Raw genomic sequence first — 22,611 nt, forward strand, 5'->3', positions numbered from 1 at the left:
CTTTTGAAGTATTAAGTACATCACATTCATTTTTTTTCCATTCCCGACATTACTCATCGTCTAAAATTAAAAAATAAATAAACTTTCCGACCAACTACAACATTGGTCTTACTACAGGCCGGATTCCTAACATTATCACCCTATAAATGCAGCTTGAATCGTCCATAGAAACGTTGCAACTTAAATATCACATTAGTCGCGGCGAAACGATTTCAGAAATGGCCGTCGGCGAGTTATTACTTTTTTTCATGGAACATCTAGAACAAGTATTTTTCGAAAAAACGCTTAAAGATATTTTTCCGAACGCGGATGGTTTTTATTACTTACTGCCGTAGGATAGCGAGTATTTTTTTTATATTTTATTACGGAGGAGGTTCGTAGATTATAATAAATAAGTTAAGTCTAAAAAAAATATCGAAGTCGATATTTTAAAAATCGTGAAGGATATTATTACTAGTGTTTAGGTGTTGACCGGTATCCACCGAGCAGTACGACGACGTTTTCACTTAATTTCGAAATATTGCGACTTGTGAAACTTTATATTTTCGTCGTTTTTTCTGGTATTGTCTAAGTATTGTTCGATACCGTTTTCAAAATATTTATTACCACATATTTAACGATTCTCTATCACCTTTAAGCAAAAGTAATTTTTTCTACCAGAAAAACGAAAATTCTCGGTTTTGTTGGCGGGCGTCTACTTTAGAAACTTAATAATAACCTTTTTCACTTAGAAAATTAAAGAAATTAAATTTGACAAAGTTGTGATAAAAAACGAAAATATTATTTTTATTACCCCGTATCTCCCCGAAAGTATGGGCAAACAGAAATATTTTGATACAAAGAATATGTCGTATGGAGACGTCAAAACTTAATCCATTTCATTTCAAAAATCGAAATAAAAACGAGTTTTGAGGTCGAGGGTACGTACACCGTTATATTTTGACACCTGCACATAAAGGACACGCAAAAAATGTTGCATGTTTTTTTTTCATCATCACCCGAACGCCCGCAAGTCTTGAACAACAAATCCATACAATGAAGGTGTTTGTTAGACCAATTAAAAAAACATATATAGTCCGAAAATAAGAAAAAGGCTTTTCTTAGACCAATTTCAAAATATATATATAAAATCCCAAAATAAGACCGAGGTCCTTGGTAGTCCGATTTAAAAAATATATATGGTCCGAAAATACGACGCATGCCCTTGTTATAGTCTTAAAATAAGGAGGTCTTTGTCAGCGTGATTTAGAGAAAAATATAGTCCGAAAATATGACGAAAGTCCCTGTTAGAGGGATTTCAAAAAACATTTATGGTCCGAAATTAAGACGGAGGCCCTTGGTAGCCTGACTTCAAAAAATATATAGTCCGAAATCGTAATGCAAAGGACTTTAAACGCGAGTCGCAATATACCGGGCGTCCTCGGTTACAAAACAGTGAAGGAAGTCATTCTTTGTTTTTATTGAATTTTTATATATAAAAAGAAATTTACCTAGCCTATTTTATAAGTGCTATATTTTCGGAGATGACTTCAACAATTTAGCGGTTCCAGAATTCCTACGGCTCAAATTGATTTAAAGAGTCGACGCGACATGTGTTTTCCTTTTCTTATTTCTAGAGTTTTGCAAAAATAAAGATAGGAAAAAAAAATCGGGCCCGTCAATTCAGAAACACCCCGTAAATAATTTAGGGAAATTTCAGAGTCGCAAGTGTTCTAGGTTTAACGGAGCAAAGTTTAAAAAAAAAAAAACAGTCCCTAAGTTTGTGTCTGACCTGACGTCGTCGCTGCTCGGTTCGCGATATCGCCGACGTTATTAAGACGTCAACGATTGGTTTAAAATCGATGGGTCTGAGAGCGAAGCGGCTCGGCGCGAAATAGAAATATTAATAAATAAAATTGATAAAAAAAATTAGTTCCTAAGGCGCACGTGGATCACGTCATTTTGACGCCTAATATCCGACTGGAATATTCGTAGACGACGTAACTTATACTAACGGCTGGCATTACTTTGATGAAGTTCGGCGTAATGCCCCTGTAGAGGCCGGTCAGGCCTTCTTTTTCGATTATCGCCTTGAAGACGCCCGACATAGTGGCGGTTGCGGGATCGATCGACGCGTGTATCACTGAAACGGAAAACGTGAGTAGCGGCTAGCTGCCGAATATTAAGTGCTAAATACGTGTAATTTTTTTTTTTAATTAGAAAAAAAAACATTTTTTGACGGCCATTTTGACCACCCCGTATAATTTTAGTTTACGCAGAAAAATGGGAAAGCTCAAATTTCGAATGCTATGACAAGAAATGCCCAAGCAATCCGGCGACTAATTGGAATTTTTTAAAAGTATTCATAGCATCCCATTCAAAAAAGTCCTGATACAACGGAACACCCTGTATACATAACAATAACACTTTTTGTATTTAACTTTTTGTCCTCAGTGTCGCACATGTTGAGAAAAGATATAGGAGCATTCTAAAATGGACCAAATGGATACATCCAACAGTGTTGGGCAAACTCAAATATAGTCTGAAAATAAGACGAAGGCCCTGGTTAGACTGATTTGAAAAAATATATATAATCCGAAACTAAGCCGGCGATCTGGTTAGAATATATATAGCCCGAAAATAAGATCAAGGTCCTGGTTAGACCGATTTCAAAATAAATATATAATCCGAAAATTAGACAAAGGCATTTGTAAGAGCGATTTAAAGAAATATATAGTCCGAAAATAGTCGAAATTTCGAATTGGAATTTTAAAAAATATTCATAGCCTTCCATTTAAAAAGTTCTGGCAAAACGGAACACTTCGTATTAACAAAAATTAACACTTTTTGTGTTTAATTTTTAACTTTAACTAAAAGCGAGAAAATTCTTCTTTTTCTAAAGGCTCCTTTGCTCGCCCAAATTTTCTGCTACGTGTTTAAAACGAAAAGAAAAAAAAAAGGCAAATCTGTCAAGGAAAAATGCGTACGTAAACTTTATTCTACGATATAATTGCTGGTCTTTCGTCCCGTGTGTCACCACGGTCTATAAGATATACTCTTGCGGCCTGTATGTCAGTTGGAGGCTTTAGAAATTATATAAGGTAAACGCTTTATTTTAATGCCGGATTCCTTTAACTACGATTGTTTAAATGCCCGCTAGGGGGCGTCACTACCAAGTCAAAACATACAAATCGGTAAGGTACAAGTTAACGAGTATTTTTTCCCGACTATAAAAGTGGCAGAGGCAAATAAACCGTTAAACTGTTTCTCCGAGCTACTTTTTAGGTTACGTTGGAAAAATTTTATTTTTATATCGGTCGAAAACTTTTCTCACCTTGCGCTTGCAACCTGGTCCGTACCAGGGCCAAGGGATACGAGCACATCTGACCCAAGGTGCTGCTGCAGCTGCCGCAAGCGAGTAATGTCCAGAAGCTCGGCTGCTCGTCGCTAGAGTGCGTTCTGAAATACTTCTTCTTCAGCGTCTCGTAGACGGCCAAGTCGATACCCGCGTATGGGATGATGCCCAAAATGTTAGGCGTGTAGCCCCGATAGAAACTTCTCACGCCCTCGCTCACGTAGATCTTGTACGCCGCGTCCGCTATGCTTCTGTACTGGCCCGTTTTCCTTAAAGCTAACCTAAAAAATTTTAGTCAGTCTGTTCAATGAGAGAGGTCAGGGATTGGATTGAGAAACAAAGTGAGATGATCCACATTTTAAAGTGTTAAAAAGTGTTTAATTGTAAGATTGTAATAAATGTTTATCTGAATTTTTATGACCTACCTGTATCTACCGCAAATATAATCTATTGTCTTAAAAAAGACTGTTGTTGTTGTTAACATTGCTAATCGACAGGCACACAATCACGTAACATTTACGAAAAGAATACGCCGAATAGTTTGAAGTTATTTTGCAAAAATCGCGTTTTCATTTTTGAGCTACAGTTAATACAGACTAATATCTCTCGTTCATTGTTTGGTTCAGAGAAAAATTCCAAATACAAAAACTACAGATGAGACGAAAATAAACATTTTATATATATTATATGTGGGAAATTAAATTTATATTCAATGAAACATCCATCTATATTATAGCATTACCATATACAGCTTTTTAAGTGCTACGGACTTACGTCCTGTACTGGTCTTGAAGTTAGTTCTAGTCGGTTTACAGGGAGAGTCAAAATGAAAAACATTAATTTTCGTGAAAAATTCAAATGGAACATCCTGTATATTAGTCTGCCATTACTCCTATTCGTGTTCTTTCAATTTTATTAAGCGTAGCCTATAAGTAAACTTAGAATAGGATAAATGATTTTTGACAAAAAAATTGCCATAAATCCGAAAACATAAGTTTGATTTTGCATATACATTTGTTAAATTTGATATTTTTTCTAGTACAATCTATAACTTTGGATTTAACATTTTTCTATATAACAAAGAACAAACGAGATATAATACTTTGACACACTATTTGTGGACACCCTGTGCATGCTATAGAAATTTTTCGCTTTGATACGAAAATCCAACGCAATATTTTTAGTATCATGTCCCATAGGCGTTGAAAAATTTTCAAATGCCAAAATAAGCATGACGTTGCCAAGTTTTCAGTTGGTTTTGGATAATAGGATAATTAAGTATATTAACATGTATTTGTTAAAATTAACGCATTAGGTATTTTATTTCAATAGTTAAGAAATACGAGACGCCAAAAAACAAAAAAATTGCGTCGAGATATTCAGGATTTTTTTATCCAAATCTGCGCGCCTCAAAAAATTCGAAATAATTTTTTATAATACGTTTACTTCATAGCTGTGACATTCACTTCGGCTCGTGTCTACCCGGTCCTTCAAATAACAATAAACAATTCAATAACTTGAATTGTTTATTGTTATTAGTTCTGCAGAAGTTTCTTCAAAAAGTAAGTAATTCATAGGGTAAACAAAAAATTTAAAAAAAAATATACGGGCCTCAAAAATTTCGAATACGTTTACTTCATAGCTGTGACATTCACGACGGCCCATGCCTACCGGGTGCTTTAAATAATAATAAAAAATTCAATAACTTGAATTGTTTGGAAATTACGTTTACTATTCGTGGACACCCTGTACGTGCAATAGAAAATTGATTGGGGCAACATTCAATGCGGAACATTAGCTTTGATACGAAAATCTAACGTAGTATTTTTAGCATTCGCGTACTGATTTCCGAAGTTGAAAATTTTTCAGATGCAAAAATAGGCACGACGTTGCCAGATTTTCAGTTAGTTTGGGATAATAGGTTAATTAAGTACATTAACATTTATTTGGTAAAATTAACGCATTACGTATTTTATTTGAACACTTAAGAAATACGAGACGCCAAAAAATAAGCGAATTCTATTACTCGTTTCAAGGCCTTTTGGGGGACGACATGTTGCCACGTCTTCCAAAAAGTAGCGATTTTCGGGAATTTTCATCCAAATCCCCGGGTTTCAAAAAGTTCGAAATAATTTTTAATACATTTACTTCATAGCTACAAGGTCGAATTTACAGGGTGCTTCAAATAATCAGAAACAATTCAATAACTTGAATGGTTTGTAGATAATATTGGTTTTGCAAAAGTTTCTTAGGAAAGTAAGTACTTCATATGGTAAGCAAAAAATTTAAAAAAATCTAGGCGCTTCAAAAAGTTCGAAATAATTATCAATACGTTTACTTCATAGCCGTGACGTTCACGTCGGCTCGAGTCTACAGGGTGCTTCAAAAAAAAAAGTTTTTATTAAATACCATGACTCACCTAGTTTTTAAGACTTCCAAGGGGTAGATGGCGGTCTGGCTTATGCCGCCGGCGATGGCGCCCGCGAAGAACCTCTCGTAAATGCTGAGCGTCGGGGAGTCTCCCTTGATGAGCCGTTTCACCTGCTCGTAGGCGGCAAATTTTATGGCCGATTCGGGGGCGATTTTCAACACGTTGATGCCGTTGCCCCTCCACAGGCCGGCGACCCCGCCCTCCGAAACCATATTCCGGAAGCAGTCCTTAATTTTCTGTTTTGACGGCTGCACCTGTACGCACGTCAATGACATTTTGTGACGTATAAACTCTCAATTGTATTGATTGTATTTTTTAACAAACGGGATACTTAAAAGATATAAAAAATATCTGATCGACAAGTGACGTCATGACCGGCTTCAAACAAACGCCTTTCTTTATATTATTCATATTTTTGCGTATACGGTGATTGTTGTACGTCCTAGTTGTGTTGGATTTGGAGATCGTTCAATTACGTTATTAGTCAAATTTGAAAAATAAATAAAATGTTTATAAAGTGTCGGTTCACATAGACCAAACAAAATTATTTAGGAAATGAACAAATTAGATTGACGAATTCACGAAAATCACGTATTTTTATCACAAATTGGTGTGATAAATCGAGAAATGGTCAAAAAAATGTTTTATCGAATGTTTCGACTGCAATTTACCTGAAGGAAAACCTTTAGCCTGTCCAGGGGCGCGGTACATGTCCTAGAAACGGCACCGGCTACGCCGCCTGCCGCCAGGTGGCGCCACCACATTCCCGTTTGCATTTCGCTCTGCGTGAAGTCATCGGGTATGTTCATATCCTCCCCGATATCCAAGTACTGTGCGAGGGAAAAAATGTTTTATATCTCCGGAACAGTTCTTTTTTTTGAAACATTTTGAAAAAAAATATTTTTAAGTGAATAAAAAAATAATAATGCAGGGTGTCTCAAAAATAACAATTTGCCAAAAAAAGTTATTTATTTAACAGATTAAAACGAAATATTGTCGGATTTTTAAAATATTTAAGTTTCTTTGCTTGAAAGAAACGAAATAAAAAAATAACAGGGTTTTTATACATCTAAAGTATCATTCAGTTAAGCACTTTGCTCTGTTTTTGTGCATTAGTCGTAGCTGTAGAAAAGTTAAACCACTGCTTTGCAATAAGATCGTTCATTTAAGGTTTTCATATATAGTTGGTCATAGTGTCAAAAGAGCATATTTATAATATTTTTTCCCCGTTTTCTTTTTTGCCCACCGGGTAAGTTCTATATTATTATAATAAAATGGAGCAGGTGGGAGCAAGATTGAAGAAAATCAGCTCATGAACGCGTCGATAAGGGACTTTTACAGTGGCGTACCCAAAAAAGAAAAGAAAACCTTTTTATAAGTGATCCAGTTCTTCAGCAAAAAGCAAGTGAAATGGGAAGTAAAATAGAAGGAAGTTATTTTGTGTGTTCCAGACGTTAGATTGAACGTTTTAAGAAGAGAAATTGTATCTCTGGTAAGACAATGAAATTCCAGGTGGAAAAATAACAGTTCTGGTTACTGCATCCATGTCTGGGACATAAACGAGAAAGCTGTTTGTTATCGGCCAATCACTAAACCCAAGATTTTTTAAAAACATGACCCTACCAGTCAAGTACAGGTCAAACAGCAAAGCGTGGATGTCATATGACTTATTTACCGAAGACCTGCTCCATTGGGATACAGAATTCAAGAAGAAGAACAGAAAAATTCATCTTTCAATCATAAACTGTTCATGATCATTGATCATGAAACACATAACTTTAACCTGATAAATAAAATTCTCATTCGTTTTTTGGAATGTGAATCATTAAAAAAATAAAACAACCTACTATTAACAAGTTTTAACAAAATTGACTGCTAATAAATTAATAATAACTTTTAGAACATAGAAACTAGATAAGTTGATGAAAGTGTCTCCCATTTTGGACGAAACACATTTATTTATTTTGAAATAAATGCGACGCGTAAATATTAAAATATTTAAGTCAGGATCAGAACTACCAGTTCTGATAAGCATTTCGGTAGATATTTTGGGGAAAAAAGCAAATAATTAACATTCTTAAATAATTTTAATCGGCATTTCATAATAATGACAATGGAAATGCCTTACTTTAACTTTGTGTGAAACTTTTCTGTTTTTTCTGTGGCATAAATTATAAATAATGGTTATTGAAATAGACTATATGTTTGTATCGTTCTAATTTTATTTGTACTTTTCTATTTTTATGTTGCATATGCAAAATATTAACAACTGAACATAATAAAGCTAATAACAATGCTTTTTTCTAACGGACCACCCTGTATATGTTTGTTTAGGACTTTTGCTATATCCAGATTTCGGAAAACATGTACATGTCCATGTACAGTTAACATGGCGGACAAGTTAATATTATAAAATTGACATAAATTCCAATGAGTTTTCCTTATATTAGAAAAATAAGATGAAGAACATAAATTGTAATAACTATTATTTTCAAAAATGCCATCATATCTGAATTACGTCATTTTATTAAAAAAAAAAAAACACCAGCCGTTTTCAAGAAGGAACTGCGCTAACAACGGCAGAAAGTGACCATTCTTAATTCTAATTTTAAACATCAAGGCACAGGCAGGTCAACTGTATTTATTTTTTGCTCTGTTAGTACGAAAATATTATTACAGTTTGGTTAAAGAAAGCTAATACACGTTTCACTTCTCTAATAGTGATTTTTCAACAATATTTGTTTGACTGATTCAACGCTTATCAGTTATTGACGTGCTGGGGCGTCCAGAGCGGGGTTTGGCCAGCTTGTACGGCTTATAAACAATGATGGTGGTTTGTAACAGCCGATCCGCCAACAGCTGAGACGTGACATACGTGATCGAGTGACAGAATGTTTAGGTTAGAAGCAGCTAGGTACTTATGTAGGGACATCAAATTTGAAACTTATTTTAAACGATTTATTTTAGTAGTTTTAAGTTTAGTAAATTAACATATTATTACTTTTTTAAACAGCAATTCAGTTAATTGTGGGTAGTAAATTCATAAGGTATTGCAGAAAGGGAACAGAACCCCTTAACAAATCATTTTTCACGACGACTTTATGTTATTATTCACGCAGAAGGTGTAACGGAACGAACGAAATTGATCTAATATTTTATAGTAGCTCACAAAAACAGCATTTTGCGTTCTTAGTTATAACATTATTCAACTCTTTACAGGTTTAAATTAATATATGAATATTGGAGTTACTGCAAAGATATCTCAGAAGCACAGAAACAAAATATCAAGCATCAGGAAAAGTTGAAGAGAATGGTGTATTCATCTTAAGGAAGGGACAACATAATCATGAACACTTGAACGACCAAATACAAGACAGGATATTAGCCAATTTGTTGGACCTACACTTCATCAAATATGGGCATAAATTTTGATTTTTTTCTGGGATTAGCCAGTATTTTATATTATTTTCGTTAGGTAACCTCTACCTTTGTGTAGGTTAGTAGAGGCCACCAATAAATGTTAAATAACAATATATATACAAAATTAAAATAATTTAAAATAAATAAAAAAAGGTAGAGTTTACCTATGTCATCAAAATACAAAATGTTATTCTTATAGGCTTTTACGTAGACATGGACTGAGGATTGTACATCAAATACAAGGAAATGTGGATGTAAGAAAATTATGGTGGAAATACCATGTTTTAGGGAATAATTATTAAAATGCTTGTGCTTAAAATTTTTGTTTCATTTCAACCATCATGAAAGAGAACAATCATTACAAATATTTTCTGCTACACCAATACAACAGCAAAAGATTTGGCGGGGCCATTAGAGACATTTCTGGGGCGCTCTGGTACTGTAGGTATGCGATTTTCCGAGTGAAAGATACATAAATACAATTGTACTATGACCGCAATGATTTATTTAAAATAATCGAAAACTTTTAAACAAACACATTGATTATCGGTTTGGCTCATTCATTAATTAAAATGCAATTTAACCTTTTAAGCTGAGTCACTGTGAATGTTAACAGATATATTTTAAAAACATTGCAATGTAAACAAATAGTAATTATTCTCTATTGAGGAAAATTATTTCTCCGCGGAAACACTTTGCCGGCCTTCCTCCCGCGCTGCACCGATACCATTTGGACAAATGAACATTTGGACAAATACAGCCATCTCTTTTCGATCATTTGTGGCGTTCCCTTCTGGAAAGGGTTAACTCGGACTGAACCCACGTTCTTTGTGATTTGATAATTTTTTAAATCGACGCTGTACACGGGATGTCAAAATACGGCACCGAAGCGCCATCTATGACATCGAAGTCGACGAAATCGTTTACCTCGAGCATCCAAAAACTGAACGTCACCGACACGATCTTCCCCGAGGGCAGAACCCTCCACCGGGTCGCCGCCGCCCGCACCATAACCAACAAAATCCGCACCAATTTCGAAACGAAAGGACCACGGACGTCGAAATCGATAGACTGGTGGTATCCGCATCTCGCGCAAAACGGAAAGTTTAACGACGCGTTATCGCCATTACGGGTCAATTAGCTCGACACGCTCGTTGCCATTTTGAAAAATCCGTAGCGGGGAAAAAATCCTAATCGAAAGTCTACCTCCTCAGTGGCGTGCGCCGTGGAAAACGCAAAATTTATTGAGATCTCACGGTCCGCATCCGAAGTTGCTCGATAAATGACTGTTTGTGGCGGGGTTTCCTTGTATACTTTTACACCCTGACTGAAAGGGAAAAAAAAGTGCAAATACGAAAGTTTCATTATTTTTATCGAACGTTTGTGGTATAAAAAATTGAAAAAAAAAATAACTTTTTTTTTAATTATTAAATTTAATTACTAAATCGTTGGCGTACCATCAATGGCTGCAAAAATCGAAAGGTTAAATTCCCCACACCCGCCGCTGGAGTATTTTTAAATAAATGTGGTACACTAAACAATACCACTTAATACATATATATTTTAAATATCGGTAATACCGGTTTAGATATTTTAACGAAATTAGGCACACATGTACTATACTATGTATCGTGGCATTATTTAGTGTACCACATTTTTTTCAAAATACACCGGTTGATGGCACGCCAACGATCTAATAATTAAATTAAAATAAACGTTATTCTTACAACCTCCAATCATTTATAATTTTTTTTTCAAGCCGATGTACAGTTTTAGTGTATAGTTATATATAGTATAATTATAGTGTATATATGTATTTTTATGACAATAATAATTGAAAAAACATCGTTTTAATTTGCAAGCGGGGCACATTTTGGGCACTGCAAATCGAGAACTTTCTTTTGTGACAATAAAATATTTATTTAAAACAAAATATCTAGTTTTTAATTACCTACCTGAGTCCTTCAGAAAAAAAATCGAAGGGCTGTTCTATTTACTTTTACAGTTTTAATGAAATAACATAACAAAGCGAAAACCGTAGATCGGATTGAAAAAAATCAAGAAATTAGAACTGATTGGAGGTTGTAAGAAAAATTTTTGTTTAAAGGGAAAATCAGTGGCGTACCTGCCAAAATAGACACGTGAAATTACGTACACACGCCACTGGTGTATTTTAAAAAATTAAATAATGCCTCTTGACACATAGTACATGTGTGCCGAATTTCATTAAAATATCTGAACCGGTATTGCGGATATTAAAAAATATATATTTTATTTCTGAAAACTTTTCCACCCTGTATCTTAAAAGTTAAGACCTTTAGGACATATGTTCATTTGAAGTTTTTTTTTAATTGCCCCAGTAATCATTGACCTTCAAAGAAAACACTCGGTAGATATATTAGTTTCCGAAATATTACTGTTCAAAATGTATTTAGAATGACATTAAAGTGTTAAAACCTCACGGCAAAATGACATTTTCTTTTTAGTTTCTTAAATAGAAGAAATTGCTTGACAGAGAGCAGAAATGATGCAAAATCCGGAAAATTTAAATATTTTATTACAGTTTCTTTAAAAAAAAATAAATCTTTCATCTTTTTCATATCCTTTATTCAAGATATACTTTTGTATGACTTTCAAAAAAATTATATGAACAGCTTCAATAAATTTCCTCTGTCGTGTGGTAAATTTTGTTCTTTGGAGAGGCCGACAAATAGAAATCAAGCGGGGAGATATCTGGACAATTACTTGGTAGCCATTTTAATAATCCGCGTTTTCCCATCCGAAATCCATGGTACAAGAAATTGTCCTGTTAGATTTGCACATCAATTAGCAAACAGTTGTTCTAAATGGTCTTCAATTTCATTTTGCAAAAAACATTTTTATTTTTCTCCTTTTGAAATAGTCGTTTTTTGTGTTGAACATTTCCGCCGTGAGAAAACTTGTCAAAAATTTGACACCTTCCGTTTGTCTTATGAAAACATACGTACGTCGTTGCGACGCTTATCAGTTCGAACTTTGAAACTTTCGACGCGTCATCGACACCAAGTCTAGACTTTAGATCCCGAAAACTAATAAATTACTCGGCTATCGGCCGAGATAATGGTGTAGGTTAAATACGGCAACGCGGTTTACGAGTATAACGACCGTCGTGTACGGGATTTATTATTGCAATACGTCATAAATAAGCCAGAAATCCCAAAGGTTCCAAAAATGTAATATCTCTTGCATTACCAAGCGATAACAACTAGGTAAACATATTTATTCATATTAATTTGTCGTCAACGATGATGGGCAAAGGTGAAGATAATAACGTTGCGTTAATGGAAAACAAAAAACAAGAACGAGACGATTTCTGGTAAACCTGATGTCAGTAATTAAAAGAAACTTTAAAGAAATCCAATTAGCCGATAAACGTTCAAGCTAATAGCAATATTAAACAACCTACCACCTGATAAACATCGTCTTCGTCTCGATCTGACAACGCCGCGATAGTTACGTCGCGCGAGCGCGTGGAATTCAAAGCCCCCCCCCCAAAAAAACCATGACAATAATAGCGATGCGCGATTTCTTTTTAAAAGCGTTACTTGGAAACGATGTATATTAGAGGGTGACAATTGAAATTTGCAAAACGGATGTGACGAAATTTTTTGATAAGCCGCAGCCGCCGCGATAACGTACATAATGCAATCGGAAAATCTAAACAATAGCGGTGATAAACAGCCCAAACTTTCCGTCCTGTGCCGAAAGAGGGCCTTGGAACGTCCTTAAATTATGTCCGTGAACAGAGAATAATAAACGATAGACACCCGACGCCACTGCCTTTTTACGTGCAAAAAAATGCAGGGATAATATTTGACATTTTGCCAGTTGCGGTTATCGTAACAGTTGGCGAAATAACCAAGGTTGACATCGCGACAAGTTCAAGTTCGCGCTCGAAAATAATTAAGAAAACGAAGAAGACACTCATCTGGTACCGTCGTCCGACACTATCGCAGGACTAACCAACATTTCCATTCTTTGGTTCAAACGACAACTGTCAGAAACTGGCCAGGCCCACCGTATTTTCACAGTTGCATTTCAAGAGTGCTGGGTGTAATATCTGTTACGTTAATGAAGCTTAAATAGAACCAATCGGTTGTTACGTCAACCTTTCGGTTGTCGCATACGGGACATTAGCACGGGTGAAACGATAAACATCTTCCGCCCGATTCAGTAGGACCAACTTAACGATGGTTAACAGCCAAAAATAGTGGATTTGAAGACGTTTTGATGAAGAAGCTATTATAAATGGGTCTCGACTTCTGCATCGATCGGACGGATGATTATCGAAAATATTGCGATGTTTTGCAGTTTAGTTTCTGGATAATGTGTTCTCTGTGTAACGTTTAGGAAAAAAAGAAGGCATTATAAAAAAATGAAATAAAATGAATGCGAAAGAATGAAAGTGTTCGCGCGTATGCAATCAACGAGCGAAATAACTTAGAATATTAACAGTGAAAGCGAAACACAGTACAGTAAAAGTGCCTAACCTCAAATCTTTGAACAATTTTCTTTAAAACAAAAAAAAAGAAAAACTAAACGTATTTACCGCTAACATCATTCGCATCAACTCCCGGTAAATCAGTGCGAAATCCTCCAACACTTCCGGTACCATGCCGGGGTAGAGGTCCGTTTCGAACATTTCCGCCATCGCGGTCGGTCACTAGATAAACTGTTTCCCGGAATTTAATGGCGAGCGAACTCGCACGCTTCTGACTCACGCGAAACCACGTGCAACACGGACGAAGCAGCGAAAGCACCACCCAAACAACGCGACAACCAAAAGTTGACTGGGAGCCGGCCTATCCGGATTAGATAGATCGGCGCTATTGGTCCGAACAACAGAACAGCGTTGCCAAACGTCGAGTGAAGCTAACGTCTGGGCTTGATCTAATTTAGGCTCGACATATTGATGAATAGCTTGCTTAGACGCTTTTGGAAACAACTTGAATCATGGAAAAGGAATTTTAAAAACTAACCATATAACCCGAAGCAAAACTTTCGTTAAATATTAACGGTAAAATAAGTGCCAGGTATCTGCAACTATGAGCCGGCAACGCGGCGGGCGACCATACTGAAAGGAGGCCTTTGATCATCGAATCCCCCACGTGACGCGCTTATCAGGGAGCATTAGACTCCACACAGATTATATAAATTAAATTACCTCTTTGAAAAATTCGATTTTTATTATTGAAATTTGAATGTCAAACTTATCCGTTTGACTAACTTCAATTAAAACAAATATTTGCACCATTTTGTATAAACTTGTCACCTGTAGACTAGGGTGCTTAAACAATTTTTTTTTTTAGCTCTTACCCTCTCAAATGTTTCTTTTAGATATAAATAAAACCTAACCAAAGATGAGCCCTGTAGCTCAACTCTAAGGGGTCGCTATTTTTATTTTAGTTTCCCATTTAATTAACATGGGAAAAATTCTTTTTTCACTAAAATTAAATTTACGTTTTATGTTCGCGATTTTTTACAAAAAACAGTTTATATTGTTAATGTTGAGTATTTAAGCTTTCCAAACCCGTATAACAAAGTATGATTATCATTAAAAGATTAACTACAGCCATTTAAAAATTACTCAATATTGAACTTTTCAGAAATAGCTTCTAATAATTTTTTATCTACATAATTTCTCAAAATTTTTATCCTAACTAACCCCGACTAGAATGGAGAACGAATTTAAAATGTTCAGAGGTATTTAAATGTCGTTATTTTCAATACTTTTCAACTTTCAAAAATGGTTGTCAGTACGTAGTGTGGGTGGCGGAACTCATGATGATAATTGAAAACATGAATGATATTATTACGTGTAATCATCTATTACATTTTTTTGGCGATTTTTGACGATTTGACGTTTTCTATTCTTCATTTCAATATTAAGACTAAGCTTCTGTTAAAAAATGTGGTGAGGTTTTTAAATGTATGCTCCTTAATTTTTTGTTTCTGAGTTTTATTTTTTTCTTTTTTTTTTCAAAAGTTTCATAACATCGCGAATCACTTCAACAAAACACTGTCGAATTGTGAGGTGAGGTGAGGTGAGGTTAAATTTTCTTTTCAGCCATTTCACTGATAACAATTGAAATTACTGAGACCTTTAAAGAATGGCAATACACAATAATTTCTTAATATATGTGTTGCAGATACTGATAATTTGACAACTCTACCGTATGATCTAATATAATCCGCCACCTACACTACGTACTGACAACCATTTTAAAATTTGAAATCATCACTTCAATCACTTTTTTTTTTGAAGCACCCTACTGTAGACCTAACAGGAAGCGTAAAAAAAATCCATGTTGAATTTAAAAAAAAAAGCATTATTCGCGACCGATTTCAACATCGAAACAGATCAAAACGATTAACTAAATTGTAGGTCGTTTCAAAAAAACTTTCGCATACAAAAAAAAAAACAAAGAATAAAAATAGGACGCCACTGGAAGTTATTTCTTTACAACAACTATTAAACTACTTGATAAAAGTAAATCACAATTTGAATACGGTCCCTGGCGAGGGCTACTCAACACAATGACCTTGACATGTTTCTTTTTTAGTTTACCAGAGGCGTACGAGTTTTAACACCTTATACCAACTATAACAATAAAAAATGTATTTGCAATAAAAAGAAATGCATTTTGTCCGAGACGTTCTGAATTCGAAAAAATCGACCGAAAACGGACTTTGATCGAGTAAATCTCAAACAACAATTTCGAACGACCGTAAACATAAGCGATGCCACGTGGCAGAGTTATCTTACCGTTGAGTGACGCCAGTAAGTGATAAGATCTTGGATATTGTTGCTGGGCGCCAGCAGCAAGAAATCTCTCCACTCGTCGTAACTGATATTGAGGCTGCCATCTTGATCCATCCTGGAACCAAGGCGCGAATATCGAGAAACAGTCCCCGTGCAAGGTAAAAGGTTCATTTCGAACTTCGTGACGTCATCAATTGACCGTTCGAAATCACGTCGAAGCGCACTTTGTCGACTTACGTGTTCTGTGCCGCAGCGCATAACCTCATTTGGGTTTAAGAAACTACCTAAATTTTACGTTAAAAATGTTGGGATTTGTTGTTAAATCCGGCATTTTTAAAAATTTCCTATTAAATTAATGTGTTTATCCAAACGGGCCGAGAATGTATTTGGGGCCTTTTTGGTCTCCGTTAACTTTGGAGTTGATAGTAAGTATCTGTATCCTGGAACCTGTGTACCCGGTAATTAGACCAGCCGTTAAGGAGAATTTTAAAGCAAAAGTGTTTTTTAGAAGAATTTGGCAAGAATGTGTTGTTTTCTGGAGAAATTTTTGGTGACTGCATTATACGTAGCTCATGCGCAACAGTGTGTGCTTTGTTTTCGCGTGAACCGCAGTCACCGGAAAAACGCCCGACCAAATATTGAAGTGTTTTCGTTTTAAGATTTCGCAGCGATCGATAATAATATTTTTGTTTGCTGCCTAACGTGTGGCCCCTTTCACACTCCGCCGCTTTTAATCGCATTACAAACAATAACTGACAATTATTGTTGATTAGGAAACTTTCCAAACCCGCTATGCTCTAAGGCAACGAATAGATCTAGGAAGTTTTTTTTTGCTTCAGCTAAATAACATGCATTGCTGTGGACTCTTCATCTTTTAGGGCACTTTAAAAAGAAATAGTCAAATTTATCTTATTTTTGGGTAAAAATGAGCCAAATATTAATTGAAAGAATCTGTTACTAAATATAGGCGCTAAACTGCACCTCGGGGTAAATTTGAAAAATACAGCTTTCCAAGCGGACACAAAGTAATTTTGGTATATGTATATATAAAAAAAAAACCCAACTCACATGGCTATACCTTTGCAAGAGATTCGTCGCCTCCTTCCTTTCAAGCGGTATTCCTAGGTCGCTGAAGGCCCTAATAAGTTCCTCAATGTCAATTTTTCCTAGAAAAAAAAATCGGTTTTCAGCGTTACAAATACAAAAGAAATCCGCATTTTCTCATCCTTTAGCCCTCATAAAAATGATACAAGAAAATTTATTTTTTCAACAATTAAAATATCTATAAATGATAAGTAATAACAATAAATGAGGTTAAAAGTACTTATATTGATTTTTAATTAAACATATGTATTTCTTTACATTGTGGTTACGTTTCGAAGGCATTCGATACAATTAATACAATTAATCATAAGCTGTCATCATATCATAATCTTCTCAAATCATACTTAACTTTAAGATTTCAATCGATTTTTTAAATTCTATCCGGTGTCCCTCAGGGATCAATTTTAAGGCCACCGCTATTGCTTATTTACATTTCCGATATTTTGAGATCTTTAAAATTGTGTAAAATTCAAGCCTATGCGGATGAAACACAAATTTATTGCAACTTCAGCTAGGTAAATTATAAAGAATTTGAAACCAACTATGCCATAACACTCAACCATCTTAATTCCCAACTAGTTTCTTGACAGTCATTACATAATTCCAAAATAAAATATAAAAAATATCTTTTAAATTTCTATTGACGGGCTTAAACCAAAATAACTAATATAGTACCTACATATCACCAGGTTCAAAATGTTATAAAACTAACCAAATTATCTGAAAGAAAGACGCCAAGTTGTAAGGGTAAATAGTATTAAAAGTCAGCAAGTTAAAACAAATGTTGGAGTGCCTCAGGGCTCAATACTTGGACCAATATCGTTCATCTTATAGCATATGCGGATGACACTGCAGTACCAATAAAAGCAAAATCATGGCCCGAACTTTCAACAGTAATGTCATCAACTCTGGATATTAAGAAAAAAATAATAAATTGATACTTAACACGGACAAGTCTGTTTTTAGCTCTTTTGGAAATTTTAGACACTCTATGACCAAAACTAACTTATGACTATAATATGAAAAGAATCTTCACGTGACTAACATATTAAAAACACAAATACTCGGTACATTGAGGTACGCTATAAAAAAACACAAAAAAAATTATGTAGGTACGTACATATTTTTATTTTATAGGTACTAAAAAACGAAAGAAACTAAACCACCTAAATTAAAAACTTATCTATCTATACAAACTTTACAATATACAACTAAAAATACGTACTTAATTCTTTCTGAGTAAAAAAATTCGTGATTTTTGTTTGTTTACATCACAATTTTAGAGGCACAAAGCGTTTCAGAATAACTTGGTACTTCGTCCTGTTGAACATCATCGTCGCTTTCGTTACCAAAGCTCTGAGGATCATCTGGCTGTAAAACTTACGTAATATTATCATTATCCGTTATTAACTCCGTTGTTATTAAATTATCATCAACAGTTGGGAAGCTATTCAGCTCAGAAAGATTTTACTTAGGGGAACCTCCCAGTCATCGTCGTCAGTATTTTTGTACTTCTCGAACCACTGAACCAGAGGTAAGTCATCGTCTGAATCAAACTCATCTTCCGACTTTATCAGACCTGCATGTCGAAAGCAGTTTGAAATAGTGGTTGAGTTGAAGTAGCACCATTCCAACATGGTGCAAGTAATTTTATGGAATGTCTAGGATAGTGATATCGAAAGGTTTATTATGCCCTGATCCATTGGTTGGACGACTGAGGTGCTATTTGTCAAGTAGATTTTTCACATTTTTCATGCAACTCGCTCGTTCATATTTACCAATAACAAAAAGTTTGCATTTTTCGCTTCCTGTTATATGTGCACAAACCCAAACGGTGTACCTCAACTTCGCTTCCCATCCAAACACTTTTCTCCTCGAAATTTAAGGGAGTTGTTGGGATTTTCTCACTTGCTTGGTTGTTGAAATAACACCCACGCGAACTTACTGATTTTCAAAAGGAACAGAGATAGACTTCTACACTACCAATTTAAATAAAAATTACATGTGGTCAATCCCCCCGTTTTGCGACCTAATTCTCTAACAGTTTATTCGCCACTATCACGCGGTTTTTCACTCTTCCATTTTTCGTGGTGTCGTGCGGCGTTGCCACTATTGGCTCACATTCATAAAGTACATAAAAACTGAACAGGAGTCATCTTGTACAATAGCCCGGTCGCGTCACCATTGATAATATCTTCAGGGCTATAATTTTGTGCAATAGTGAGCCACTTATCCTGTAACAAGTTCAGCACAGCTGTAGAACAACTAAAATCCTCACCCTGTAATCCCCTGACTAATTCTTCGGCTTTCGATTTCAGAACTGGAGCACCTATTTCAATAGTTCCGCATCTTCGAACTTGAAACCAACGTACTTTATAACCAGAACAACAGTGAAAATGTACTTTATAACTGTAGAAGTTATATATGGTAGTTAATATCCCAGTAAAATATGTACGTAATACTCGGAAGTACGTTATATCCCATGTGCGTTATAAACGGAGTTACCGTATATGTTTTTATAGACTCAAGGAAATACTAAGAAGTAATCAGTTATTACAAATTTATTATGGCCTTTTCCATTGTAAAAAAAAAACATTTTATGTAAAAGGATTTTTTGGCAATAAATATCATTATTATTATTTATAATTAATTCTCCTCCCAAGTTATAACCTAAAAGTTATTTCCACAGGTATAATGAGAGTAATTTCTCTGGATAAAGTTTGTTGAACTATGTTTGTCTCTGTATAGTTCACTAGAGCGGCCAAAGCCTAGACTTTCGCCAAACTTGGCCAGGTATTTCTTTGTAACAACTTTGTTGTATCATATTATTATTAAACGACCGTTCAATATAGTAATTATTAAATTGCCAGCCAAAAAAAAATGAATGCCATTTGCATTTCGTATCACTAACTACAGCGTTAAACGGAATAGAGAGAAAAATGGGACTTCAATGGTACAAAAATAAATCCGACACGTTCAAAGGCAAAGTCCGATGAAACCTCACGGCGCAATCTGAGTATTTATCCCCGTGTTTAATGGACTTAAAAAAATCTTGGCCGCATAAACGGAGCTGGCACGTTGCACAGACTGACGGTGCATGTGGTTAGAAAACAAACACAACAGACGCTGCCACGTTTCCACCAAAAGATAACCGCAAAGAGTATAAGATAGAGGGGAAGGCTCCCATTAGGTGCAATGCTAGAAAACGTACACGAGTTTCGACGCCCTCTAGTGATTGTGTCTAGTCATGAAAACAGAAAATGCGCGGGACGTACCGTTCAATTCAATTTAAAGTTTGAAAGATAAAATGTGAAAAAAAATTATGTCGAAATAGTTTTAATTTTTTTTTAATTAAAATATAAATAAAGTGCTGTTGTCCGTTACAAGTTACTGTAATATTTTCAGTGCAACGCATTAATTTAAACCGCAATGACAGAACTTTACTACTTTACACAAATAATAGATGGCATTCGTAACGGTATACGCGACCTTCCCCTCTATCTTATACTCTTTGGATAACCGCAAGTACCAAATGTTTCTACGAACCACCGAGAGGTGGCGGAACTCTCTGTCACTTACCATCTCGGTTTTTATCTAGACGGGAAAAGTGTAGCCTCAAATTTTTCTCGTGTTCGCGAACGTAGTAGATGAAGTCGGCCAACGATAAATCCCCGCTAGACGAGTTGCTGTTCTTAAGGAACCGCTGTAAAAAAAAAACGGTTAGTCTGGAGCCCACCATTACTCTGTTGTTAAAAAAACCTAATAATTTAATTACTAGCGTTAGTTAGCAAATCGCATCAAAACAGTGGAAATATGACGTTGATTCATTTTGTTTTATTTGTGGTGAGTTTATTAAAGTTAGAAGCAAAAAATTTTTCTCAATGCCCATGAAGCCTATCATAACCTACCACAGTTTGCCTGCATTAGTTGCAAAAAATACTTTAGAAGAAATGTGAACCACAATAATCAGCATTATGTTACTTCTAGGTAAGCGTCGATCCGATAGTAATGTCCGAGACTTGAACCTCCTTAAGATAATGCAGTTCTGCATGTTCTTTATTGTTGAAAGAAATTGAAATCCACTGAATACCAGTGGCCAGTGATCAGTAATTTCAAAATTTCATATTGGGAAACAAAATATAAAGTCGGAACCAATCACCTCAAAATGTACTATTACCTATTACATATAAAATTAGGTTTAGTGAAGCAATTTGTGAAAGCTCTGAATCCGAATTCCGAAGCTTTTAAATATGTGAGAGAATAAAGTGCTTGTGAAAAATGAGAATGGATTGAATTGATTGAAAACATGCTTCAAAGCTTTAAGAATATTGACTGCAGAATGTCTCATAAACTTCATATGCTACATTTTCATTTAGACAAAGAACAAGGACAATGTTTTCACCAAGACTTTGGACAGAGAAGATTAAATTTGGGGTTTAATCCGAGGGAGCCCACAACAACATAAATGAAATACAAAATATATTCATTTTTACACTTATTTCTTGTCATTTCACATTTATATGGTATTTTTTATTACAAATTTTAAATAAAAAAGGTACTGATATTAAAAAATAAGTTTCTAACCATAAGCTAAAGTAACTAAAAAAGAAAATGGTCAAATTTAGTAATTTTTGCAGAAAAAATGAAAAATTGATCTAGTTACTAGTAAAACAAACTTAAATTTAGAAAAAAAAGTTTTTGTTTGTTTTTAGCGTAAGAGAAACTGAAATTTACGAGTTTGAATGCAAACGTACCAGAAGAAAAGTAAGGTTAGGTAAACTTACGACGGGAAGTCCATCTGCAATGCGGAAGTCGACAATAAAGGTGAAATCAAATTTACGCTGGTCGTTCATTCTTATTTTGAAAATCTTAGTATAAACAAACAAATCTGGGGTGAATATGTGAAAATTATGATTGTTCCAACAACTAGGTCAAGTTCAATAACATTGGAAAGAGCCACATCACCGAGTGGTCGAAATTTATGACGCAAACTGTATAAAGCAATCCCGAACAATATCTCCGTTGTTACAAAACCTCAGAATCTGGTGGTAAAGTTCCAGGGCAACTAACCTCCGCATACCCGTGGTGGACCCCATGTTCCCTTAAAGCTTCAGACAGGTCGTGTATATCGATCCTCCCGTTTCCGTTTTTGTCTAGCTTGGTGAATAACTTCCCCAGCCTTTCCTCGTCTTCGTAGGGCAGCTCGTGCAGATAATGCGGCGGATGTTTCAGCAAGGGATCATCGATTTCTTTACCTTTCTGCGGCATTTCGAACACTAACACTCGGCACGTGAGGAATCAACAGCAAACGTTTAACGTCAACATTTTATCAACAATTATTTATGGCCTTTTTAAATCGCTCATGAATAACCAATACCCACCGCCGTATTGCGAAAATTGCGAACTTTGACAATCATACCGTTAGAGAAAGCAAAGCACAGGTGCCGCCATCTAGCGGCCGCGATGCGTCCTTAACTCGTCGAGTTTTCTGTAAACGCTTCAATTACCGCGCGCGAGACG

The 22,611-nt window shown here is 35.3% G+C and overlaps 1 protein-coding gene across 3 annotated transcripts; it reads right to left on the reverse strand.

The window, feature by feature from the left end:
• Positions 1 to 22,508, reverse strand: LOC132697766 (mitochondrial adenyl nucleotide antiporter SLC25A25). 3 transcript variants are annotated; one of them, XM_060663383.1, is made up of 8 exons: positions 22,162 to 22,508; positions 20,671 to 20,794; positions 17,066 to 17,153; positions 15,991 to 16,102; positions 6,437 to 6,595; positions 5,754 to 6,019; positions 3,314 to 3,615; positions 1,922 to 2,122 (listed from the first exon to the last, which is right to left on the reverse strand). In XM_060663383.1, the coding sequence occupies exons 1-8, from the start codon at positions 22,357 to 22,359 to the stop codon at positions 1,932 to 1,934; spliced, it is 1,440 nt and encodes a 479-aa protein (XP_060519366.1). In that variant the 5' UTR covers positions 22,360 to 22,508; the 3' UTR covers positions 1,922 to 1,931. The 3 variants fall into 3 exon arrangements, with proteins under 3 accessions (XP_060519367.1, XP_060519368.1, XP_060519366.1); XM_060663384.1 differs by lacking the exon at positions 22,162 to 22,508 and having other exon boundaries at positions 1 to 2,122; positions 17,056 to 17,153; positions 20,671 to 20,697; XM_060663385.1 differs by lacking the exons at positions 15,991 to 16,102; positions 17,066 to 17,153; positions 20,671 to 20,794; positions 22,162 to 22,508 and adding an exon at positions 13,774 to 14,019 and having other exon boundaries at positions 1 to 2,122.
• Between the last annotated feature and the right edge of the window lie 103 nt (positions 22,509 to 22,611).

The sequence above is a fragment of the Cylas formicarius genome, unplaced genomic scaffold (genome assembly GCF_029955315.1).
Source record: "Cylas formicarius isolate icCylForm1 unplaced genomic scaffold, icCylForm1.1 PGA_scaffold_2__14_contigs__length_35257938, whole genome shotgun sequence".
Taxonomy (NCBI): domain Eukaryota; kingdom Metazoa; phylum Arthropoda; class Insecta; order Coleoptera; family Brentidae; genus Cylas; species Cylas formicarius.